Raw genomic sequence first — 21,077 nt, forward strand, 5'->3', positions numbered from 1 at the left:
AAATAATACATGATTTCAGATGTTCCCCGACTGGATTAATTAATAGTAGGAATTCAGTCAATCCCTGAAGTGATCTGCACATTTCTTGTTTGAGGAAGTAAAGAGTAATATACTGCTTTAGTTGTGGCAAGCTGCTATGAGCTCATGACTTCCTTGTACAGCTAAACATATTTTTTAGTTGCAGCTCAAAGTATTATTTATGATAAAAAAAGACAGATGCTGCCAGGAGCTTGGCAAAACCCTTCCTAAAGATCCCTCTGGCATCTTCTGTCATCCAACAACATCACCCCTTTCAGAGAACACAGGTGTTTACTTTTTCTGGCAGTCAAAGAACACTTAACCAACTTCAGAATAAAAGGCCAAGCCATTTACAAGCCTCTTCCCAGCACCATAACCTATTTCCAGGAGGTATTCAGAGCTAATTAACTGCTTCAGAAGTCAGCTGCTGCAGTTCCTGCCACAGAAATAAAGAAAACAGACTTCTCGGTGAGTCTGAGGCACCCTTAAAACTGCAACAATCTCAAAAGGCATCTGATAAAGTCAGAAGGCCTACAAATCACTTCTGTGTAAGACCCCATGGGAAGACACGCTTCTTGGTGGCCACCTTCAACAGTGAGCATGTGAAAAAATACAGCCTAGTATTTATTACATGAGGCAACATGCAATATTACACAATGCATGTCATGGCTAAAAAACCAACAAAACCTCACAGTTTTCAGCTTGCTATATTTCTTTTAGTAATCTATAACACGTTATGGCATACAAAAATGTGTCACAGAAAATGCAGCAACAGCAAAACCCCAATGACATCTTTACTGAACAACTCTCAAACGAGCGGCAATGAAGACTGGTACTCAGTCACTCCCCCCCATTTGGGCTCTCACTGAACAGTCCTCTAAAAAGCAATGCTGTTTCAAAAAAACATGGAAGAGCTGTTTTTATACCAGGCACAGAAAAAGTAATATTAATAAATTGTTCATGAATAATTTGGATTTTTTTCTTATACAAAATCAGTGAAAAATGTTTACATAACTGATAATCCTATTGAAACTTCAGCAATAAATGCAAATAGACAGACTGTTGCTAGGATTAAAAACTACATGAAGTAAGTCTGGATTATAAAGACTGCGCAAATAATTTCATATCCTTGAAGCACTTCATTCCTTCATCATCTAGTTTGTACCCAGCAAGGTAATAAAGACTTTGTTAGAATTACACAAAGGGAATTTTCTTATATCTAGTTCTCTTACACCACTATTTTATCTAGAAATAGGAACTGGTTCTCAGATGTCTGGAAGGGATTTAAGTAGTATTTCAATTTTTGTAATTCATTACTTCATAAAATATTTTGTTATGCTTTAAATAAATTCAAGCAAAATATTACTTTAATTATGATTTCTATTACTATAGACTCACAGAACATGGTAGGTGTGACACTAAAGCTATTGTACAAATGTACCATTGTTTCAAATCATATAGTTCGGTTTTTTTAAAGGATATAAACATGTCTTTAAACAACAATATTTTGTTTTTATAAGTTCTGGTACAGTAAGAGAATCGAGACATAGGAATTTTTTGTAAATATTTCAAGATACACAGAGTATAACCCAAATAAATACTTTGATTCCCTCATAACCCTTGCTACAAAGCTCCTTTGCCCTTCTAAATAACAACAATAAAATTGACTATGAATGAAAATTGTAACAGAAAGGGGGAAAAAAACCCAAAACATGTTCTGATACTTAGTGTCCAATAATAATATAATCAATATAGTACGAATTCATAGATACAGAATGGAAAAGATCAAGTAAATGAAATTCACAGAACTTTTAAGTCTCACCTCCAGCCCTTCTGTTGTGAAAAGAAAAGCAGATGTTAACGATGGTTAATGGTAAATAAGCACACCATTCAGCGACAGCATTCTAAACAACAATTTAGTACCAGAAATGGTTTGACTTAAAGCATATGGGAAGTTATGCACTCCTAGTCTGCAAACACATTCCCATTGCTTAAGTGCTGCACTGCTAGTGTTGGACTTTCTGTCCAAAGATGTATTATTCTAATAGAAGAACTGGAATAAGCTTAGCTAGGTACAAAGAACAACACACTAAGCGCAGATTATTTGTTAACGTATATCTAAAATAGGTATTAATGCACTCGATACAGCCTGGTTAAAATGGCATACAACTAAACCCTTAAATTAAAATCTCAAGAAAATACACTGGTCCACTCACCAGTAAAGCTGTCTGAAGATCTACAGTGGACGTAGCCTGTAGGCAGATGACCAACTTCCTGAAAATTAGGGTTCTTTGCCATTCTGAACAACAGATAGATTGAACAGCAAGCTCATAGAAACACTATTCAGCAACATCCAGCTGCACAGCAACAACTGTACCATTTCCTAAAACAATGCATAAAATATATACCATCAGAAACTGGGGGCATGCAATGGCAAAAGTGAGAGATACATACTTTTCAGTTAAAATTTTTGTGGAAATAAATTCTTAAATCTCTCCATTCTACAGGAAAACTTCTAATGATATTAAAACATAGCATTAGAATTTCTGGTTTAGAGCCATCATAATTTAATTTTGACCATTCATTTTTTTAACCATAAAAAAAAGATGGTAACATACTGCCATTCATTTGTTCATTATAAGCCACAAAAATTTTGTCCTGACATTCTTGCTACAGCATTCATGGCCCTGAGAACACCATTTTCCCACATGGGTGTCCTAATTAAACCTGGTCTATACAAACTGCATCACACACATTTTATTCCCTACACATCTAAAGTTCTCCAAGTACTCTTTCTAGCTAAAGGTTTTGGGGATTTGGTTCGGGTTTTGGTGGTTGGTTTTTTTACAATACTTCAGGCAGTTGCAGATCCTTCTCCTGTGCAAGCCTTTAATTTTACAAACAGGAAAACAAAACAAAACTGTAGGGTGAGGAAATACAGAAATATAGAGGCTTTATTTGATTAAATACATAACCAACATAATGAGTCTCTCAACAAGTATAAATTATTGTTATTCTTTCCATCATACCTGCCAGCAGGAAAAATAAACTGTATTTCATTTGCTAAACAGATGATACATTGATCTATGAATTCTCTCATAAAGACACTCTAATCTTCTTTAAAGTATATGTTTAAGGGAACAAGGGAGGAGAAGGAAGAAAAAATATTTTCAGGTAGTCTCATGAACTGGAAAATAACCACATCTTAACCCAAAAAATTGAAAACAGGTATTTGACAAAAAAATTCTCCTGGTTTTGGAAAATAACATGTCATATCAAAATACTTGTTCCTAAAAGTAATGTGTGTTATCAAATTGTCTTGTATTATCAACATATATTCAAAAGCCACTTATAAAAATTCTTGTGTTTTAGATAAATACGAGTGAACAGACCCCAAAAGAACAGTATACCTCAAGCTCCTGATTTACAGGTTTGTAACAAGACATGCCAAATACAACTGCATTGTGAGCAGACTCAATTGTTAAAACACAAAAAATTCAGTGATCCCAGCACAGGGCTTTGGGATCTGTACTTTAAAAATAACGCGAGCAGAGAGCATTACTGGGCAAGCAAGAAACAGGCAGATTGCTAACAAGTTGGGGGGTTTTAACATCTGATAATGTGACAGCTTCTTCTAAGTCAAAGGTAATGTTATTGAATCACAGCAGTGCTTAACTTGCAGGAGTAGTTAAGTACCAAGACCCCGGAAGAACCTGTGAAAATAGTGTGTACTGTCAAAGCGTCAAAATATTAAACTAATATTAAAAAAAAAAAAAAAGCCACAACAGGGTCTTGCAAAGCGCCAGGGCAGGCAGAGAAGGAGGCAGGTGAAGCCGCCGCATCACGCCCACGGACGGGGCGGCCGACAGCGGGCCAACCGCCCAAGGTCGCGCCCGGGGAAGCCAGGGCCGCCGCCGCCTCCCCAGAAGCCGCCTCTCAAGTCTGTGGGCGGCGAGGAGGCGACCCCCCCACCCGCTCCGCCGCTCTCCACCCTCGCAAAAAGGCGCTTCGGCTGAAATCCCTTCAGCGCCCGGTGCGCCCGGCCGCCTCCCGCCGGCGGCCCGCGGTCCCGCCAGCGGCGCCGCCGCCCCGGCCCGCTCCCGGTCGACCTGCCCGTGCCCGGGGGGAGTCACGGGCGGCAGCACGCCGGCCGGCCTGCCGTGGGGCCGCAGCCCACCCCGGGGAAGGCTTCGGGAGCCGCCGCCCCGTCTCTCCGAACCCGCTCCGCAGGGGGGGACGCGCCCGACCGCCCCCCTCCCCCGGGACTCACCGGCCCCGCCGACGACAAGGCCTCCACCCCCTGCCCTGCCGGCGCTACGTCAACCGGCGCGCTGACGTCACTTAGCAACAGCGGCCGTCCTCCTGCGTGCTGACGTAAGCGGGCACCCTGGGGAAAGGCGCCGGTACCGGCTCCCTTCAGCCTCCGGCCTTCAGTTCGCGCGGCGCCTGGTTTCCTCTTCCGGCCGTAAGGCGGAGGCGGCCGGTAGCGGCGCGACCCCCGCGGGGCCGGGAAAGAGCGCCTGGGACTTGGCCCCCGCTCGGGGGAGCCGCGGGGCCTGACGCGGGCTGTAGGGACAGCACGGGGGAAGCTTCTTAACGCGAGGGCTACGATAGGGGAGCCCCAGGTCTGGCTGCGCGGGAGCTTCATGGCCGCCGCCAACCTGCCGGCAGGTGCCAGCGCTTGTCGGAAATCGGGCAGTTGTTCAGGCAAGCGGGGCGCGTTAATGCCCAGCCCGTAGGAAATGGCAACTGCCGCCCAACCTTCCCTGTCCTTCTCATCTGCTGTTATTGGGCCACATTCGAAATAGACGTTTCCTTTGCTGAAGAGTAGCGGTGTGCTTGCCAGTCGGTGGTGTCTGACCAGATACTTTCCAGACTATTGGGAACTTCTTCCTGTCGAAGAAGACGGGCTTGTCTCGATCTCACCATAAGATTCATTTCTACTCTACTGTATGAAGCTAAATTTAGGCCCTCCAAGTTGGAAAGCGCTACATGTTTATTTAATGCTATGCTTTATTTAGCAGAAAATAAGTGTTACCTTGGAAGAAGTAAAAAATGGCATTGTCTGTAGTCAGAACATGAAATAATTTCAAGTTTTAACATCCAGAATCTTTAACGTATGTTGCAAGCTAAAAGAATCATCACTGTTTTTCTTCAAGAGTTTATTCTTGGATTTCATAACAGAGTACTGGTTTTAATTAGTTCTCAATATGGCAAGCAGCAGTAGCTTGCTTGTTAAAAAAAACCAAACAACCTTGCCCACTTGATGATACTGCTGTAACTAACTTGTAGATTCCAGTGGTTTTTTTACTATTTTCCTCTTTACTACCTCATCATCTCTCACCTTGTCTATACATTGTCAAGCACATAAAAACCACAAGGGTAATCCCAAAATTAGCAAACATGCTTAGAGTAACTTTTGAGTACTAAGCACAAAACCTTCTGCATAGCCTGCTCCTCCTCATGTAGCTATCCACTGAACTCCACAGGCACACCCTTTGCCTTACTCATCTGATTTACTAACTACCCTGGTTTTATTTACTGGATTCCATACAATTGGGTCAATAGCTCTTCCAGTCACACCTGTACTTTGAAGTGTAGTGAAACAAGTCTGAATAAAACACTGTATGTTGATAATGAACCACCAAGTTACATGCTTGTAAAGTTTTGATACTTTGCTTGCCAACACCTTGGTCATAAAGCTTTAGATGATTTATCTGTATTGACTGAAATAAAACTTCGTTTTAGACAACTTCACTTAGACTACTATTAGTCAAAATAATTTTTCTACTCACATAATCTAATGAGAGATTCTGAATGGTAAGGACCTGCAGTTAGCACTTGTGCTTCAGTTGAGTTTTACTTCATTTTAAGTTCCTGTTTCAGAACACCAGCAGCAGAAGGATGTATATGAAAAACAGTTTAGCAATCACAACCTATATAAACTGCAATCAACTGAGTGCTTTGTTGCATTGCTGTAGCTCTCATGCTTCTTGGCACTACTCATTCTACTAACTTCAGAAGATACCATACTACAGTTACACTACAATAGTCTTCAAATTAAGAGTCATCTTAATTGCTGCTGTCAGGTATTCTGCAATGTTGTGTACCTTCTTTAAAGAAGGATGAAGTATCATGAGTCAGCTTGAGCCAATCTAACTTTCTGCTAAAATGAACAGCTTTATTTACTCATTCAGGAAATAAGAGCCTTGAACTGGCTCCTCATTTCTGCTTAATAAACCTGGCATAAAGCTAATCCAGCATGCAAGAAAATCTTTGCCACCTAATATATTAAGGGGAATTAGCCTGCTTGAGGCAGGGGGTGCAAAGTCAAAAGCCCCCTATCTGGGAGGAAAAAGACAGAGATCATGTGGTGACAGCTATTAAGACAGCTCACTTAAAGAGATCTTGCTCCAAACAGTGATTAACTATATTGTCCCTATCAAAATGACCTAACATATACAGGAGAATAATCAACTGCACAAGGAGCAAGGCAGGGAACAGACTAGATACTAGTTCTGGAAGTACAGGAAAGCAGAAATAGAGAATGCAACTATGAACTAACAGTATTTATTGTTGCAGAAAAAAGGCAACTTGGCAAATATTCAAGCAGGGAAAGAATCTGTTGTATATGAATGACACTGTTAAGGCCCCACCTAAAGCACAGTATCTGTACATAGAGACCAGCCAGAAAATACCATACAAATGACAATTTAAAATATATGGGGTGCTTCATATAACAACAGAAGACTGAAAAAAAAATTATCTTTTTAGTTACTATGTCTACCTTCCAATTAATTTATGATTGCTTGCACATCTGCAAGGGGTATTAAGCAGAGCAATAGTTTTCACATTCCTCTTTCCAACACTTAAAGCTCAGATGAAGCGTATAATCTATTTTACTCCTTTCCAAGGTTAAACAAAATATCTTGGATTAAGTTTTAAGAATGATTTTTCATGTGGAGCTCTGTAAAATGGCTGAGTTTAGATATGCTATCTTGTTAAGATGGGGCAGATTTTTCAGGTAAGACAGGACAGCAACACAGCATTTGAGTCATTAACATCTACATTAGTATAGCAGAAATCAAATGCAGTACTTTCTACATTTCTGCTTTAACTTATAAGCCAGGGAGTTATTGACAGTTATTATTAACCCTGTACACTATCACTAAGTTACCAAAACATCCTGCTAATCAAGTCACGCAGTTACCTTCTTCACTACAGTACTCCCAATTCATGTTCTTTTATCACCAGATTTCTTTTAAAAAAAAAAATCTACAAACCAAAACAAATAGCCTTTCAGTTATCTAGGATTCAACACTTAACAAAGCAACACGTCATACTGCTTTAAAATTCTGTAGTTTTTGTCAGTGCTTTATTTGGAAGTGAACTGCAACTCCATTACACTATTCAACGGTCAAATAACTGAAGACTTAGCAGGAGTTGAGTGCTACTCAAACCACAGTAAGACAGGACAGAGGGTTTCTTTCTTATTGGAAGGAACAACGGGATTTCAAAACCTGACAGAGTTTACACTGTTCATAGCAGGTGGAACAGCGTAAAATCAATTAATTTGTGTAACATATGTAAACATGTTTTCCCACTCTTTACAGGTATCATTTCAGTAACCATCACTCATTCTGAAAGGGCTGATCAAACTGTCTACTGGTAGGAAATTTTTGCTACTCTTTCATTAATTTCCTAATGCAGAATGTACAGAGCATTTAAGTTAAATATAGCCCCAGACTTCCACTGAAATAAAAATTGTGAGCAAGTTCTTTTCAGTGTTGGAAGAGATGAGAAGGATAACTGTGAGTCAGCAACTATGAGACCTCTTAGCTTGACTGTCAATCAGCAGCCAGAAGCTGAAAGACTGAATTCTTTCTGCTGGACCAATTTATTGCCTCCAGAAAGTTCCTTGTTCCAGGCAAGGTTGTTTAAGGCTACTCCTTGAAGAGTTTTGCCTGGCATAATGTAAAATTAGGACTTTCATAAACATACTATTACTCAAGTCAAAGTTAATCTGAAATTTTATTTTCTAGTACACAAGATAGATCCTGAAGGCTTCACACCCTTTTAACTTCATAAAAAAAATATTATCAAGGGCTTTTTGTCCTCCTTGTTGAAGCACATCAGTAGTAACATAGGGTTTCTTTGTTGTTAGTTTAAAACTAAACAGTGTGAGATGTGTATCTTTTGATAGTGTTTAGTGAAATATTAGCATAATCAAGAGGGATATCTGCGTTTGCGGTCTTCCAAAAAATGTTGAGTATTCCTAATCAGAAACAAATTGCACTGGTATCACAGGACAAGAAAAAAGGAATTCATGTACAGTGAGGTCCAAGGGGATAGTTTTAGAGGAGACTCTGAACACGACTGATTCCTCTCCATTAATCAAAAATTTAACAGTGTTACGGATTTTCTCCAGGGGGCTCAAAGTGGGCATCTATTATATAATATACTTCATTAGAACTAAGTGAGAGTCACCATGTGGTTAGGATTCAAAATTTCAATCCAGTAGCCATCAGGATCCTGAACAAATGCAAGTCCTTTCATTTTACCTATTAAGAAAAAAAAATACAAGATAAAGTTAAGACTACATGACTAGTTCTTAATGTCAAATATGACTTATTGGGAAAATATTTTTACTTTTTTTTCCTTCTGCATAAGAACTAGTTCTAACTTAGACAGCTAATTCTGAAAACATCCAGGTTAGTTTTTAATCAGTATTAGATCTTTGCATGCTAAATTGTCAATCTTGCTCTCAACAAAGCTGTAGTTTAAAGTCACTTTCAAATTCTATCTTCTGTTGAGGTTTTCTGTATATACCCCTCTAAGTGTTCATCCTCTAAATTCAGAAAAATACTTTTGTGCTCCAGGATTTTTTAACATATTTTCTTGAACTGGCTTTGCCAGTATAAAATCCTGCATTTCTCTGTGCTGTTCATCTTCCATCATTTTTGCCTCCACACTGAAGTTTTATGTTACTGGTTTTTGTTTGTGGTTTACAGTACACACTTGCATTACTTCATAAAACAGAGAAATGCAGGGCAGGAATATTTTAAATTTTACTGTTGGAAAAAATATTACATATTAAAACAAGGTCCCCAGAAGTTGTCTTCAACAGTAATTCAGAATAGCACAGCTTAACACGTTACCTTAAAGCATTAACCACACACTTTTAATTATACTTGCTCTATTAAGCTATTTACTATAGCAGAATCAACCTAACTCTTAATATATTCTAGTTGCAAAAACTTCTGAGAAAATAGTAATGTTTGATTCAGTAACATAGGGAAAAGAAAAATAACATTAGGTGTCTCAGCATGCTCCACAAACAATGAATGTGAAGTTCAAAACTTCTTCCTCCTCCTTCGTATTTGTGGCAGCGATTTTATTTAACATTGAAAACCAGCTTTTGCTCTCACTCTCTCTTGGCTGCTTCAAGAGTTCTTTCCTGTGACTTACTCCATTTAGTCTAAACTTCCCCTCCTACATACTTAGAGCTGTGCAGTGATACAGAATCAAAGTCAGTATCTCTCACTTCAACTCTCTGAGTTCAACAGGTGCTGAACAAATTAAAAAGGGCTCAGAAAATCTGAAGCACTAGAAATACAAAGGTCAATTCTTAAATCAAGAAATCTGTTCAAGTTTTCAGCTACACTTCTTACATTTCCTTCAGCTGAGAACGCAGTGAATAAAATGAAAATAACTTAAGTCTCTTTTCAACTACTTGTTCTTATTCCTCTAGCAAGGAATCTAGAAGATCAATACCAATACATGTAAACTGAAGCTTCATGTACTAATGTTACTTTCAAACTAAAAAAAAAAGCACACTGTTAGTACAAACAGGTCTAGTTTCTATAGCCAGAAGGAAGAATGTTGGAAGTACGGGAAAAGCAAAACAGCAAAAAATCTGCAAAACACACATTTCCTTAACACATGGTGCCCAGAACAAACATAGGATGGGATGGAGAACAAGTGATTTGCATTGCCATGGCACCAAGGAGGAATGCAGAGGCAGGTGGAGGCCGCGTGGTCCCGTTCTTCCACTTATCTCAAGGAACATTTGACATGACTATGCAGATTTATCTTCTGCTCTTCCCCTTCTCTCAAGAACGGTTTTGCAGTACTCTGCAGACCTTACCTCTCACTCTTCCTCTTTTCCCACAAAAAACCAGCGCACACCTTGCACCAAGGAATGTGCTGTGTCATTACTCAAGAAACAATGGCTTGACCACAGTACCACTCACTCACACACATACATACTTAGATAAATACTACCCCGAGTTTGTATCTAACTTGGAGGGGCGATAATCCGATGCCAAATCAGAGGGACAGATTGACGGGTTTGTGCTCCTTGCCTCTCCCCAAAAGGGACACCTACTGGTAAGATTTGGGCCCTCGGCTATACTGAGTGATTACCTGGGAATTGTGTGTCATTGCGATCGTTCTTTTTGTGTGTAGTGATGTATAGCCAACCTGCAGTTTGTGCATTTATCATAGGCAGTCTTAAAGAATCTGTCCATGTTGCATAAGAATAAACTGTACTATTCATGAACTTGGCTGCTTCTCTTGAATGCAACCTACAGCATAGGGGCTGTTCGTGCATCTGGTGTCAGGCCTATCGTTACGGCCATAACTGGCATACCCTATTAAGAGGTAAGTCCAGGCACCCCTAGCCCCTCTAATCTCTGAGGGCCTGCTAGAACGCATGGGGATTCATCTCTTACCAAATCATTATCTTAAATGGAACAAAGAAGTATCACAGATTTGTGCATGTTGCTGAGTACCAGATGTCAGTTTTGAAACGCATCGGTCCTAAAACTCTCATAAGGTCTATCCAGTTGAAAAATGTAAGACTTCTCACTACTGACTTCTGCATTTTAGGCTATTTTGGCATGGAAATTTTTCATTTATATACTCTCTAGGCATTTGAACTATACATTATGCATTTTTCACCACAAGTCATACAAGTCAAATATGATAGAGACTAATGAGGCTATTTCTACCAAAGCTGGCAGAACAGCTAAAATGGTAATGGCTAGTAGGTGGCATTAGGTGAATTTAAATAAAAATTGCCAGAAAAGCCAAGAATTGCTCAGTTTTAATGGGTGGGAGTAATTATGTCTTCTGAGTCATCTTATTTTCATATGATAAGAACCAAACATATGTGACGTGAGTCTGATCCATATGAAAGTAAATTCTGTAATAACCCTGGACAGTAGTATACATAGTAAAATACGACACCCACAAAGCATGTGAATTTTCCTGAAGGCCAGACAACATACAGAAGGCATGTGGTTAGACTGATTAAGTACTGTTGCCAAAATGGATCTATTGTCAGTGTTGTTCACTGTGTAAGAAGGTGCACGGATAAGTAATTCTAGCACCTTTGAAGCAGTGGCAACTACTAGAAACATATTACACAGCTTTCCAGGTAGATCTACTAGACAGAATATATTAAAAACAAGGAAAAAAACTGAATTGCATTTCTGATCAAGACTTACCATCATCTGGTTTCTTCACAAATTTCACTCCCAGTTCTTCAAACCTCTTACAAGCTTTATAGACGTCAGGGACAGCAATTCCAATGTGTCCTGTGCAACAAGATAAAAAGAGAGAAGTACACTGTAAGTATTGCTGGGTGTTCTAGGAAGAAGTTTGCTCAGTATTTCACCTTGTGCAAAATGTTTACATGCTGTAGTTCACACAGAGTATGATTGTATACAAGAAAAACAACACTTTCAGGAAGTCAGCTTTTTCATAATGCCTTTAAAATAGGAACTTCGGAGTTAAAATATTTCATATTATCTAGAGTAAGAAAAAGTAAGATTTTCAGTCAAACTCTTATATGTATTTCCTTTCTGGAAGTATGTCAATATTTTGTTGCTTTTGCTCAGTTCAACAGTACAAGGAGTATATCATTAATGCTGTCTTTGCAGAGACTAACGCTAGTGCTGTGCAAGGCCTGAGCTTACAAATCAATTCAGAAGCTTTAAATGTCAAGTGGCTAGATTGAGCATGAATCTTATTTCACAAGCCAGTGACCTTTCAAGCACTCAAAATATCAAACCAAGCCACACAAATGCTATCCTCAGTGCTACAGACAAACAGAACTCTCCTTCTAGCTTAAAATGGGTAACTAGTGGATTGGATTAGAAAATAGAAATCCAAATCGAAATCGGTCTAAACACCATGATAAGCTAATACACAAGAGCAATTACTGTTCTTCATTCAATGGTTACTATTAGCATATGTTTGCTTGCCAGAGGATTAGATTCTTTATAAAAAGTGTCACTGCAGCACATTACTCTGAAAGACATTTATTTACCTATTTTCAGAGTCTTTCCCAGCATACATGCTGGAAGAAAAGAGATAAAGGGAGAGATGGAAGTTCCCTTCTTTCCTACCGCTAGTACGTTTTCTTCACAGTAACCTACTAGAAAAGTCTTACCATCCATACAAGTTTAAAATATTTTCTCATTAAAAAGAGGCCTACAGCATTTACTTACCCAATAACCTTTGCACAGAATTTATATAGATGTTTTCTAAATAAAACATCTGAAGCTCCATTTTTCCCCAATACATGAGAGAAAAAATGTAATCACAATAAGGCAAAGCTTAAAAACTACAAACACAAAACTAAAGACTTACCAAATCCTCGGGGATCTGAATTGCCATTGTGATAAGACTGATTTTCATCATTTTCAGTGCCCCAGTTGCTGTAAGAAGTAATTATTAGATACTGAAGAAAAGCATCAAGACTAACAAATCCTAAATGTTCAGTTTCCTCAAGAGGGTAAGTTTTTTCTCCTAAGAAACCAGAGAATTTCAGCTGTTGGCTGCATTCATTAAACTATCAAAATTTCCCCTGGTTCTGGGGATAGTCTCAGGGCTAATCCAGTCACATTCACAGACCTTCACTAGTATTCAGGTTCTGTATTTTAACAAGGCAGAGAGACTTCTGTCTCATTCAGATTAGAGAGAAGGTTGCACTGCCTGAGTCAGTTTATCTACCCATCACTGGCAAACAGTGAGGGTAGCAGGTTCTGAAGTTAAGCAAGACAGTGGGGTATTTGGGAGATTCTTTCTGCATAATTACAAGTAGTAGCATTACCCAATTTGTTTTGTTTATGGGAATTGTATGTTTTGACTTAATACCTCTTTTGATTAGATTCCAACAGCAACAGTTATCCATTATTAGGATGTTCTGGGGATCCAAAGAAAGTTCTAACCACAATGGTTTTTCCTAAATTCTGTGGCTTCCTTACCTAGATGGCATGCATACTCAAAATATAGCAAGCATTATTTCATATTTATGTACTGCTGTTCACCTAGCAGTTTGAAAGCGTTCTGGAAAGAGAAAGATTAAGCTTGCCAAGTATCCAAGACCTCAGCCATACTGTAAGGCTATATGTCAGTGAAGACGTTTCCACAGTAATTACATTTTTGATACAATCCAACAGGATTTACACTCATCCACTTCTTTTTAATCACTGTTACCTAAATGTAACTTCTCATTATATTAATACTTACTGTGTCAGTTCAAGTGTAGCTTTTCTAGAGAAGGTCCACGCTGTTCTCTCAGTTTTATCTTTTGGGATATCATTTTTATCTTCATATGCCAGGAAATACAGCGAGAACTTCATTGTAGGGAAGTCAAATTTTTGAAGCAGTCTAAATAGCAACAATTATTTTGTAATAGTAACTTTAAAAGGTAATCAGGTAGCTTGCAAATAAACCAAGACACTCCCCCCATAGAAGAATTACTACTGCGATTTTCCGCCTTTCTCACTGTAATCCACATCTGAAAATAGATATGTTTTGAACTATCAAATAGAAACACTCCAGAACACATTACAAACCTACAAGAATTAGAAGAATCAGATGCATAAAAACCAAACTGTCAGAAACTGAATAGCAAAGCCAGTACAAAGGCTCACATCTTGAGGTTGCCACTCTGATCCTTGTATGTATTTCCTCAGGAAGATCTTCATGTTCACTCCCTTCAAAATACGACCAAGGAAAAAAAGATTTACTTCAAAACTTATTTGTTCTGGGGAGCTCACTGGCACCAGACAATGTTTTTTAATCCTGCTGTGTCCTTAAACTAACATACCTTCAGATAAAATATTTTTACAATTTCAATAGCTAGGTATAATGATAAATTCAATTTCAGATGTGACAATTTAATCAACTAAAAAAATACTCGAGGTACACATTTTTACGTAGGACTTTTAAACAAAACAAGTAGGTATGCAAAACAAATTAATTTATTTTTTAGCTTACCAGATATTTAATTTTTATTTTCTCTCACTCACATCTTCACTAGAATGGAAGTAGCTTATTTTACTTTAAACTGGACTCACTTTAAGATGTTTAAAACTATGTTAGAATTTTGTTTTGAAATAACTCATTTCAAATGTCAAGAACGTACAAAGAGCAATGGCATAAACACGTTCAGCTACTGCAGGGCACCTGCCTCCCAACAACCTTCTCCAAAAAGCTGAGTTTGGACCTTGCCTCCAGCTCCCACTGCCTTGGTCTCCTATGACCAACCAGAGGTGGTCATAAGCCACCACCAAGAACTAGTAGAACACTTAATTTGAAGATCTATAGCAATGACTCCTGATTATAAGCACTGTCGTAACAGTTACCAGTTATCTGCAGGCTCAGTGAGGAGGAAGTAAGCAAGTTGTACACTGATAATGAGTGACCTATTTAAGAAAAAAAGAAATTTCTAATCAAGGCCAATATTAGTTAATTTGCAGCGCAGGCATTAACAGTGCTGTGGGAGTTCTCACAGACTGCCAGACTGTCCAACTGGGCATCAGCTGATGGGCCAGCATTGTTTATGTAGCTAGACCAATTAGTATAATTACATCAAAATAACAAAAACTTGAATACAATAGTAGGAAAAAACAAATTTATTGTGGTATACAACTTCTACTCACGTCATTCCAAGAATTCTCGTATAAAAATCCAGTGACTTCTTAGGATCCTTTACTCTTAACATTGTCTGCTGAAACAAAAAATCCTGGGGGAAAATAGGTTTATTACTTATACATCAACCAGAATTTAATTATAGGTGTTAATAAAGGTGCCAGTTAATAATGAATCTAAAACTAGCAGGTTTAGAAGTAACAAACAGTGTAAATAAAACCTTTTGTCCTCATCCTGCATGTACAGACTTTTTGTTAAGCAAATATGCCTTTGTAACATAATGTTTAAAACAAATAAAGCCACCACTGGTATCACTCAAGCAGAAAAAAGGTATCGTTCTTATCTTTATTATTCTTTCACAGAGCTGTACTGGACATGAACCACTTTACTTGCAAGCACACTAAGCAAGTCATTATTTGATATTGGGCCTCACTGCAGACAGAAAATTTAAATAAAGCTGAACTCCTGAACTCATTATTTTAATTATTTCATTGCACAGACATTGAATTTCTGTCAAGCTTCACGATATCTTGGCAGCAAAACCAGCCTGCAATTCTGTAATGGTATTTTTCCTCAAGCCACGGTGGCATTTTATATAGCAAGGGCTAAAGAGCGACTAAGTGGATGAAAAGTGAACGGTACGACAGCCTTGACAGATGTATAAAACAAAATCCTAACAAACAAATGTAGAACAACCGAAATGCAATTACGGTGTTCTCCTAATAAAGAGTAAAAACGTTTGGGGTGTGTTGGGGGATTTTCGTTTTGCAGCCGTGGCCCGCACTGGCTGAGAGGCCCCAGGGCCCCGCTCACCCCGCGGCCGAGCGCTGAGCGGCCGCTCGCCCTCCTCCGCTCCCGCGGAGCCGCCGCCGGACCGAGCGCGCCCCGGCCGGCCTGGCCCCGGGGCAGGACGGGGCTGCCCGCGCCCGGCCCACCCGATCCGCCCTTCACCGCGATCGTGAAGCCCCGCCGGGCCGGCGGCCGCCGCCGGAACGGTCTCCCCGCACCCCGAGCCATGCCCGCGCCCCCGCCCCGCCGGGCCCCTTGCCGGCCCAAGGCCGCTCCCGCCCACCGCACCTCCGCCAGGCAAAGAGCGGGCGGGGGGCGGCTGCTGCCGCAGACCCTCCCGGCGCCTCCCGGCCCCCCACCCACCCACCCCACCTTCGTGCTGGCATCCGGCTCCGAGCAGGCGCCGTAAGCTGCCTCATCGCTGAGGCCGCTGAGCTCGGCCGGGGCCGCCATGTCACGAGAAGAAGAGGAGGAGGAGGAGAAGGAGGAGGCGGCGGCGGCGGCGCCCGCGGGAGGCGGTGCTCTGCTCTGCTCTACTCTGCTCCTCTCCGCCCCCCTCGCCCCGCCGTTGCCTGGCCGGGCCGCCGGCGCGTTCCCTTAAGTGTTAGCGGGCAGGAGCCGCCGCCACTGCGGGACTCATTAGTTGAAGCTTGGAATGAAACGTCCCTGTAGCCGCCGCTCGGTGGCAGGGCGGGCCCACCGCGCCCCCCTCCCCTCGCACGGCGCTTTTTTTCTCAGTCTCCCACGGGCGGGAGGGAGCGCGGGAGGGTTCGAGTCCCGGCCTGGCGCCTCCAGCCCTGCTGATATTCCCTCCCCGCCGGTGCTGGCAGCTGCGGGCTTCTGCCCTCGCCCTCGGGCGCTGGTGGGAGATTTCAAGTAGCATCTGACACCTTCAGAGTTACGCTGTGAGTTCAGTGAAAATTATTTCAGGTCTGAAAGAGAATAATCACCTTTCTTTCAAAAACTCAGCATGAAAAACAAGATTTTTCATGCTTTGAGGAAAACAGTATGCTTTTGATAACTGGGAGGTGAGCGTTTTTGCCGGGAAGAACTGAAGTAACTTCCATAGGTACATTTACACATTTACAGAAGTGACATAATGCTGTTACTGTGACTGTTATCCATCTTCCTGTCTCTTTTTTTTTTTTTACAAAATCATTCAGGTTGGAAAAGACCCTTGGGATCATGGAGTCCAACCATCAGCCCTACTCTGCAAAGTTCTCCCCTACACCATATCCCCCAGCATCTCATCTAAACGACCCTTAAACACATCCAGGGATGGTGACTCCACCACCTCCCTGGGCAGCCCATTCCACTGTCTGACCACTCTTTCTGAGAATAATTTTTTCCGAGTGTCCAGTCTAAACCTCCCCTGTTGCAGTTTAAAGCCATTCCCTCTTGTTCTGTCACTAATCACCTGTGAGAAGAGACCAGCACCAACCTCTCTACAATGTCCTTTCAGGTAGCTGTAGAGAGTGATGAGGTCTCCCCTCAGCCTTCTCTTCCTCAAACTGAACAGTCCCAGCTCCCTCAATCTGTCTTCATAGGATCTGTTCTCCAGGCCCTTCACCAGCTCCGTTGCCCTCCTCTGCATTCACTCCAGCACCTCGATATCTCTCTCTTATCAAGGTGCCCAAAACTGGACACAATACTCCAGGTGTGGCCTCACCAGTGCAGAGTACAGGGGGACTGTCACCTCCCTACTTCTGCTGGTCACACTATTTCTAATACAAGCCAGGATGCCGTTGGCTTTCTTGGCTACCCGGGCACACTGCTGGCTCATGTTCAGCTGCTTGTCAATTAGAGCCCCCAGATCCTTCTCTTCCAGACAGCTCTCCAGCCACACCTCCCCAAGCCTGTAGCCATGCAGGGGGTTGTTGTGGCCCAAGGGCAGGACCTGGCACTTGGCCTTGTTGAAGCTCATCCTGTTAACTTTGACCTGCTGATCCAATCTATCCAAGTCTCTCTGTAGAGCCTCCCTATCCTCATGCAGATTGACACTCCCGCTTAACTTGGTGTCATCTGAGAATTTACTGATGATACACTCTTAAGTCCTTATCAAGATATCTAACAATAAAGATGTTGAACAGAAATGGTCCCAACACCGAGCCCTGAGGAACAACACCACTTGTGACTGGCTGACAGCTGGATTTAACTCCATTGACCCCCACTCTCTGGGACCGTCCATCCAGCCAGTGCTTGACCCAGCAAACCATTTGCTCATCCAGGCCATGGGCAGCCAGTTTTTCTATGAGAATTCTATGGGCAACTTGTCAAATGCCTTTTGAAAATCCACGAAGACAATATCCACAGCTTTTCCCTTGTCCAATAGTCGGATCATCTTGTCATAGAAGGAGATCAGGTTTGTCAGGCAGGACCTGCCTTTCATAAACCCATGCTGACAGGGCCTGATCCCCTGGTTGTCCATTATATGATTTGTAATGGCACTCGAGATGACCTGCTCCATGACCTTCCCCAGTAATGAGGTCAGACTGACAGGTCTAGTTTCTCAGATTCTCCTTTCTGCCTCTCTTGTAGATGGGTGTCGCATTTGCCACTCCCTAGCCCAGTGGGACCTCCCCAGTTAGCCATGACTCCAGATAAATCATGGACAGCGGCTTGGCGAGCACATCTGCCAACTCCCTCAGCACCCTGGGGTGTAACCCGTCTGGTCCCACAGACTTGTGTGCATCCAAGTGGTGCAGCAGGTCTCTGACCACCTCCTCTTCAACTGTGCTGACCTCGGTCTGCTTCCCCTCCCCATGTCCCAGCTCCTGAGGCTGGGTGTGCAGGGAACAGCCAGGTCCACTGCTAAAGACTGAGGCAAAGTAGGCGTTGAGCTCCTCAGCCTTTTCCTCATCCTTAGTTACCATGTTTCCCTCTGCATCCAATAAAGGAGGGAGTTTTTCCCTAATCCTCCTTTTGCTGTTAATGAATTGAGAGAAACATTTTTTATTATCTTTCACAGCTGTAGCCAGGTTGAGCTCTAGCTGCGCTTTGGCTCTCCTCATGTTCTCCTAATTTAAAACCAATCCCCGAGCAAGGGAATCAACGCCCCACAGAACTCTTCGGTGCCTGGCCCCACCCGTGCGACAGAATCACGGGTCAGGGCCGAGGGAGCGGCCCGAGCCCCAAGCCCCAGCGCCGCCGCGGCCATTAGACGCTCCCGGTAAGGGCGCGGGCGCATCACGACTCGCCGTCTCCCTCCGCCGCGCTCTAGAGCCCGCGGACGGCGGCAGAACGGCTGGGCGCGGGAGGGCAGCGCCGCGCGGCGGGCGTTGGAACCGCTTCATCCCCCTGCTGAGGGGCAGCGGCCGGTGGCTGTGCGGCGGCCGGTGCTCCCCTCGCCCGGCGTTGTGAGGCGGAGCTCCAGCCGGGGCGGTGAGGCTCCTTGCCGGCACCCCTCTGCCAAAGCCGAAGAGGTTTTTAGAAGAGAGCTTTTTCAGCTTTTTAGAAGAGAGCCAGAAGTCGGTATCCCTTGTGCTCTCTACACTTGGGGAATCTTCCACTTTTCCTTCCGTCCTTCACCTCATCCTCCCCCTACTTTCGAAGACCTGTGCTGGAAATTGGACTCACTTTTTTTTTTTTTTTTTTTTTTTTTTTTTTCCTTTGCCTTAACAGGTCCCGTAGCTTAGAGCACCCTGGAGGGGGGAAGGAAAGGAAGTTTTATTATAAAAGCACATCGGTTGTTATAACTAGGTAGGCGGCTAGCTGGAGTTCATGCTGGTTTTTGAAAGTGTGAAAGTCTCAGATGAGCCACCAGACAGGCGTTCAGAGAGGCAGGGAGGAATGCCAGTATCAACAGATTCTGTTTCTAAAGAGAGATGTGAGAACCCCATCTCTCTCAAGCTTTAGGGGAAGGTATCAAGGTCTCTAGCTAGCTTCAAGAGGACCAGATAAAAGACAAGGAAATTAACATCCAACCCCTTCCACCTGAGTGTCCAGTACCACTCCTGTCTTTATAGATGACCAGCCCAGTCAGATAAACATGAAGGAAAAGAAAGGAATTAATTAATGTAGGCTTTATTTTTTCTTTTTTCTTTTCTTTTTCTTTTTTCTTTTTCTTTTCTTTTTTTGGTGTGATTTTTCTTGTTTTGCCTTAATATTTTTAAGAAAGGGAAGAACATTTTTTATAATAGGTGATTTTGTGCCAAAGTCCATAAAACTGTGGCCACTTTGCTAATCATGGGCAAAAGGATGGAGCTTAGTAATGTAGCACCAGGTGTTGCTTTCTTGTCAGCCTTGCTTTTGATTTTATATTTTCTGAATTGGGCAATAGTGTTTAACAGAGTACACAACACAGTTACAAGTGCAGTTGGCTGCTCTAAGGACTTAAAAGAACTGCTGGGTAGTTTTTGACAGTTACTTTAATCCTTATGGTATTGTTACCATAAAATGATAATTTCAGTAGAATAGCAATTTCTATGCTTTTATTATTCTGGGTATGACCTTAATGGCATATGTTCACATTTGTTTTCTAAAATATTTCTCCATTATAATGTCCCTGCAAAGCTGAACAAGCTACTTGTAGAGGAAAAATGAGACACAAGGAAAGGATTTTAGGTATAGCTCTACTGATTATTACGGTGCCTTAAAGCTAGTTGCTCAATCCATGTGTGGATTTGAGTGTACTGAATAAAACATCTAATCTTCTCAACATATACTTGAGTGTTAAGATCTACCAAATGGGTTTGATGGTAGCCAGCAAATGCAAGTGGATGAGTATACTCCACAGGAAAACATGGAGACAGAGGATTTAGATGCTTCTTTGTAGCCCTGGATTATGGGAGTCACAAACCAAACATTTACTAGGTTTATGTGCTGGTGGAGTAGAAAGGGAAAGAAAAGGGAAGGAGTGACCTTTGCATAACAGCCTACTGCTTAGCAGTCAGCCATGAATACACTTTGTTCTGGCCATTTTAGAAATCCTCATCTAGGACAATTAACCTGTGAGTTCCTGGTCACCAGGAGATGGACAGAAGTTCTTTTCTCCTGGTGAAGAATGTCATCTGTTCCATATGAACTACAGTGTTCCAGGGTTTAGGCACAGAATTAAGAGAATGACTTTCATCATTTTGAAGATGTCTGGTGCTAAATTAAACTTATTCCACTGAAAAGATACTACTTAACACCCTCCATTTTGCATTACTTCTGTAAACACACATGCTAAGAATATTATGTATGGTGGGACATTTGTGTAAAAATCATGTGTAACTGCTTATGTGAGCAATGCTATAAGACTTGTTATGGAAGTATATGCAAGTCTTTTTGTAAGCTCAGTTGCTGAATATGCGTATATATTTTGCAAACTAAAGTTTACACAA

General features: G+C 41.8%; 2 protein-coding genes across 2 annotated transcripts in view; both read right to left on the reverse strand.

Moving 5' to 3' along the window:
* Window positions 1-4,515, reverse strand: part of BTBD9 (BTB domain containing 9) — a 129,185-nt gene extending 124,670 nt beyond the window's left edge. Inside the window, exons 1-2 of the mRNA XM_074897026.1 lie at window positions 4,289-4,515; window positions 2,235-2,401 (exon numbers count right to left, since the gene is read on the reverse strand). Of these exons, the coding sequence (XP_074753127.1) occupies window positions 2,235-2,316 (82 nt within the window). The 5' untranslated portion in view covers window positions 2,317-2,401; window positions 4,289-4,515. The remainder of the gene's footprint in view (window positions 1-2,234; window positions 2,402-4,288) is intronic.
* Window positions 4,516-8,030: 3,515 nt separating this feature from the next.
* Window positions 8,031-16,429, reverse strand: GLO1 (glyoxalase I). Its single transcript, XM_074897027.1, has 6 exons — window positions 16,126-16,429; window positions 14,976-15,058; window positions 13,558-13,698; window positions 12,676-12,743; window positions 11,529-11,618; window positions 8,031-8,579 (listed from the first exon to the last, which is right to left on the reverse strand). The coding sequence occupies exons 1-6, from the start codon at window positions 16,204-16,206 to the stop codon at window positions 8,491-8,493; spliced, it is 552 nt and encodes a 183-aa protein (XP_074753128.1). The 5' UTR covers window positions 16,207-16,429; the 3' UTR covers window positions 8,031-8,490.
* Between the last annotated feature and the right edge of the window lie 4,648 nt (window positions 16,430-21,077).

This window comes from Athene noctua, chromosome 1 (genome assembly GCF_965140245.1).
Source record: "Athene noctua chromosome 1, bAthNoc1.hap1.1, whole genome shotgun sequence".
NCBI classification, from domain to species: Eukaryota; Metazoa; Chordata; class Aves; order Strigiformes; family Strigidae; genus Athene; species Athene noctua.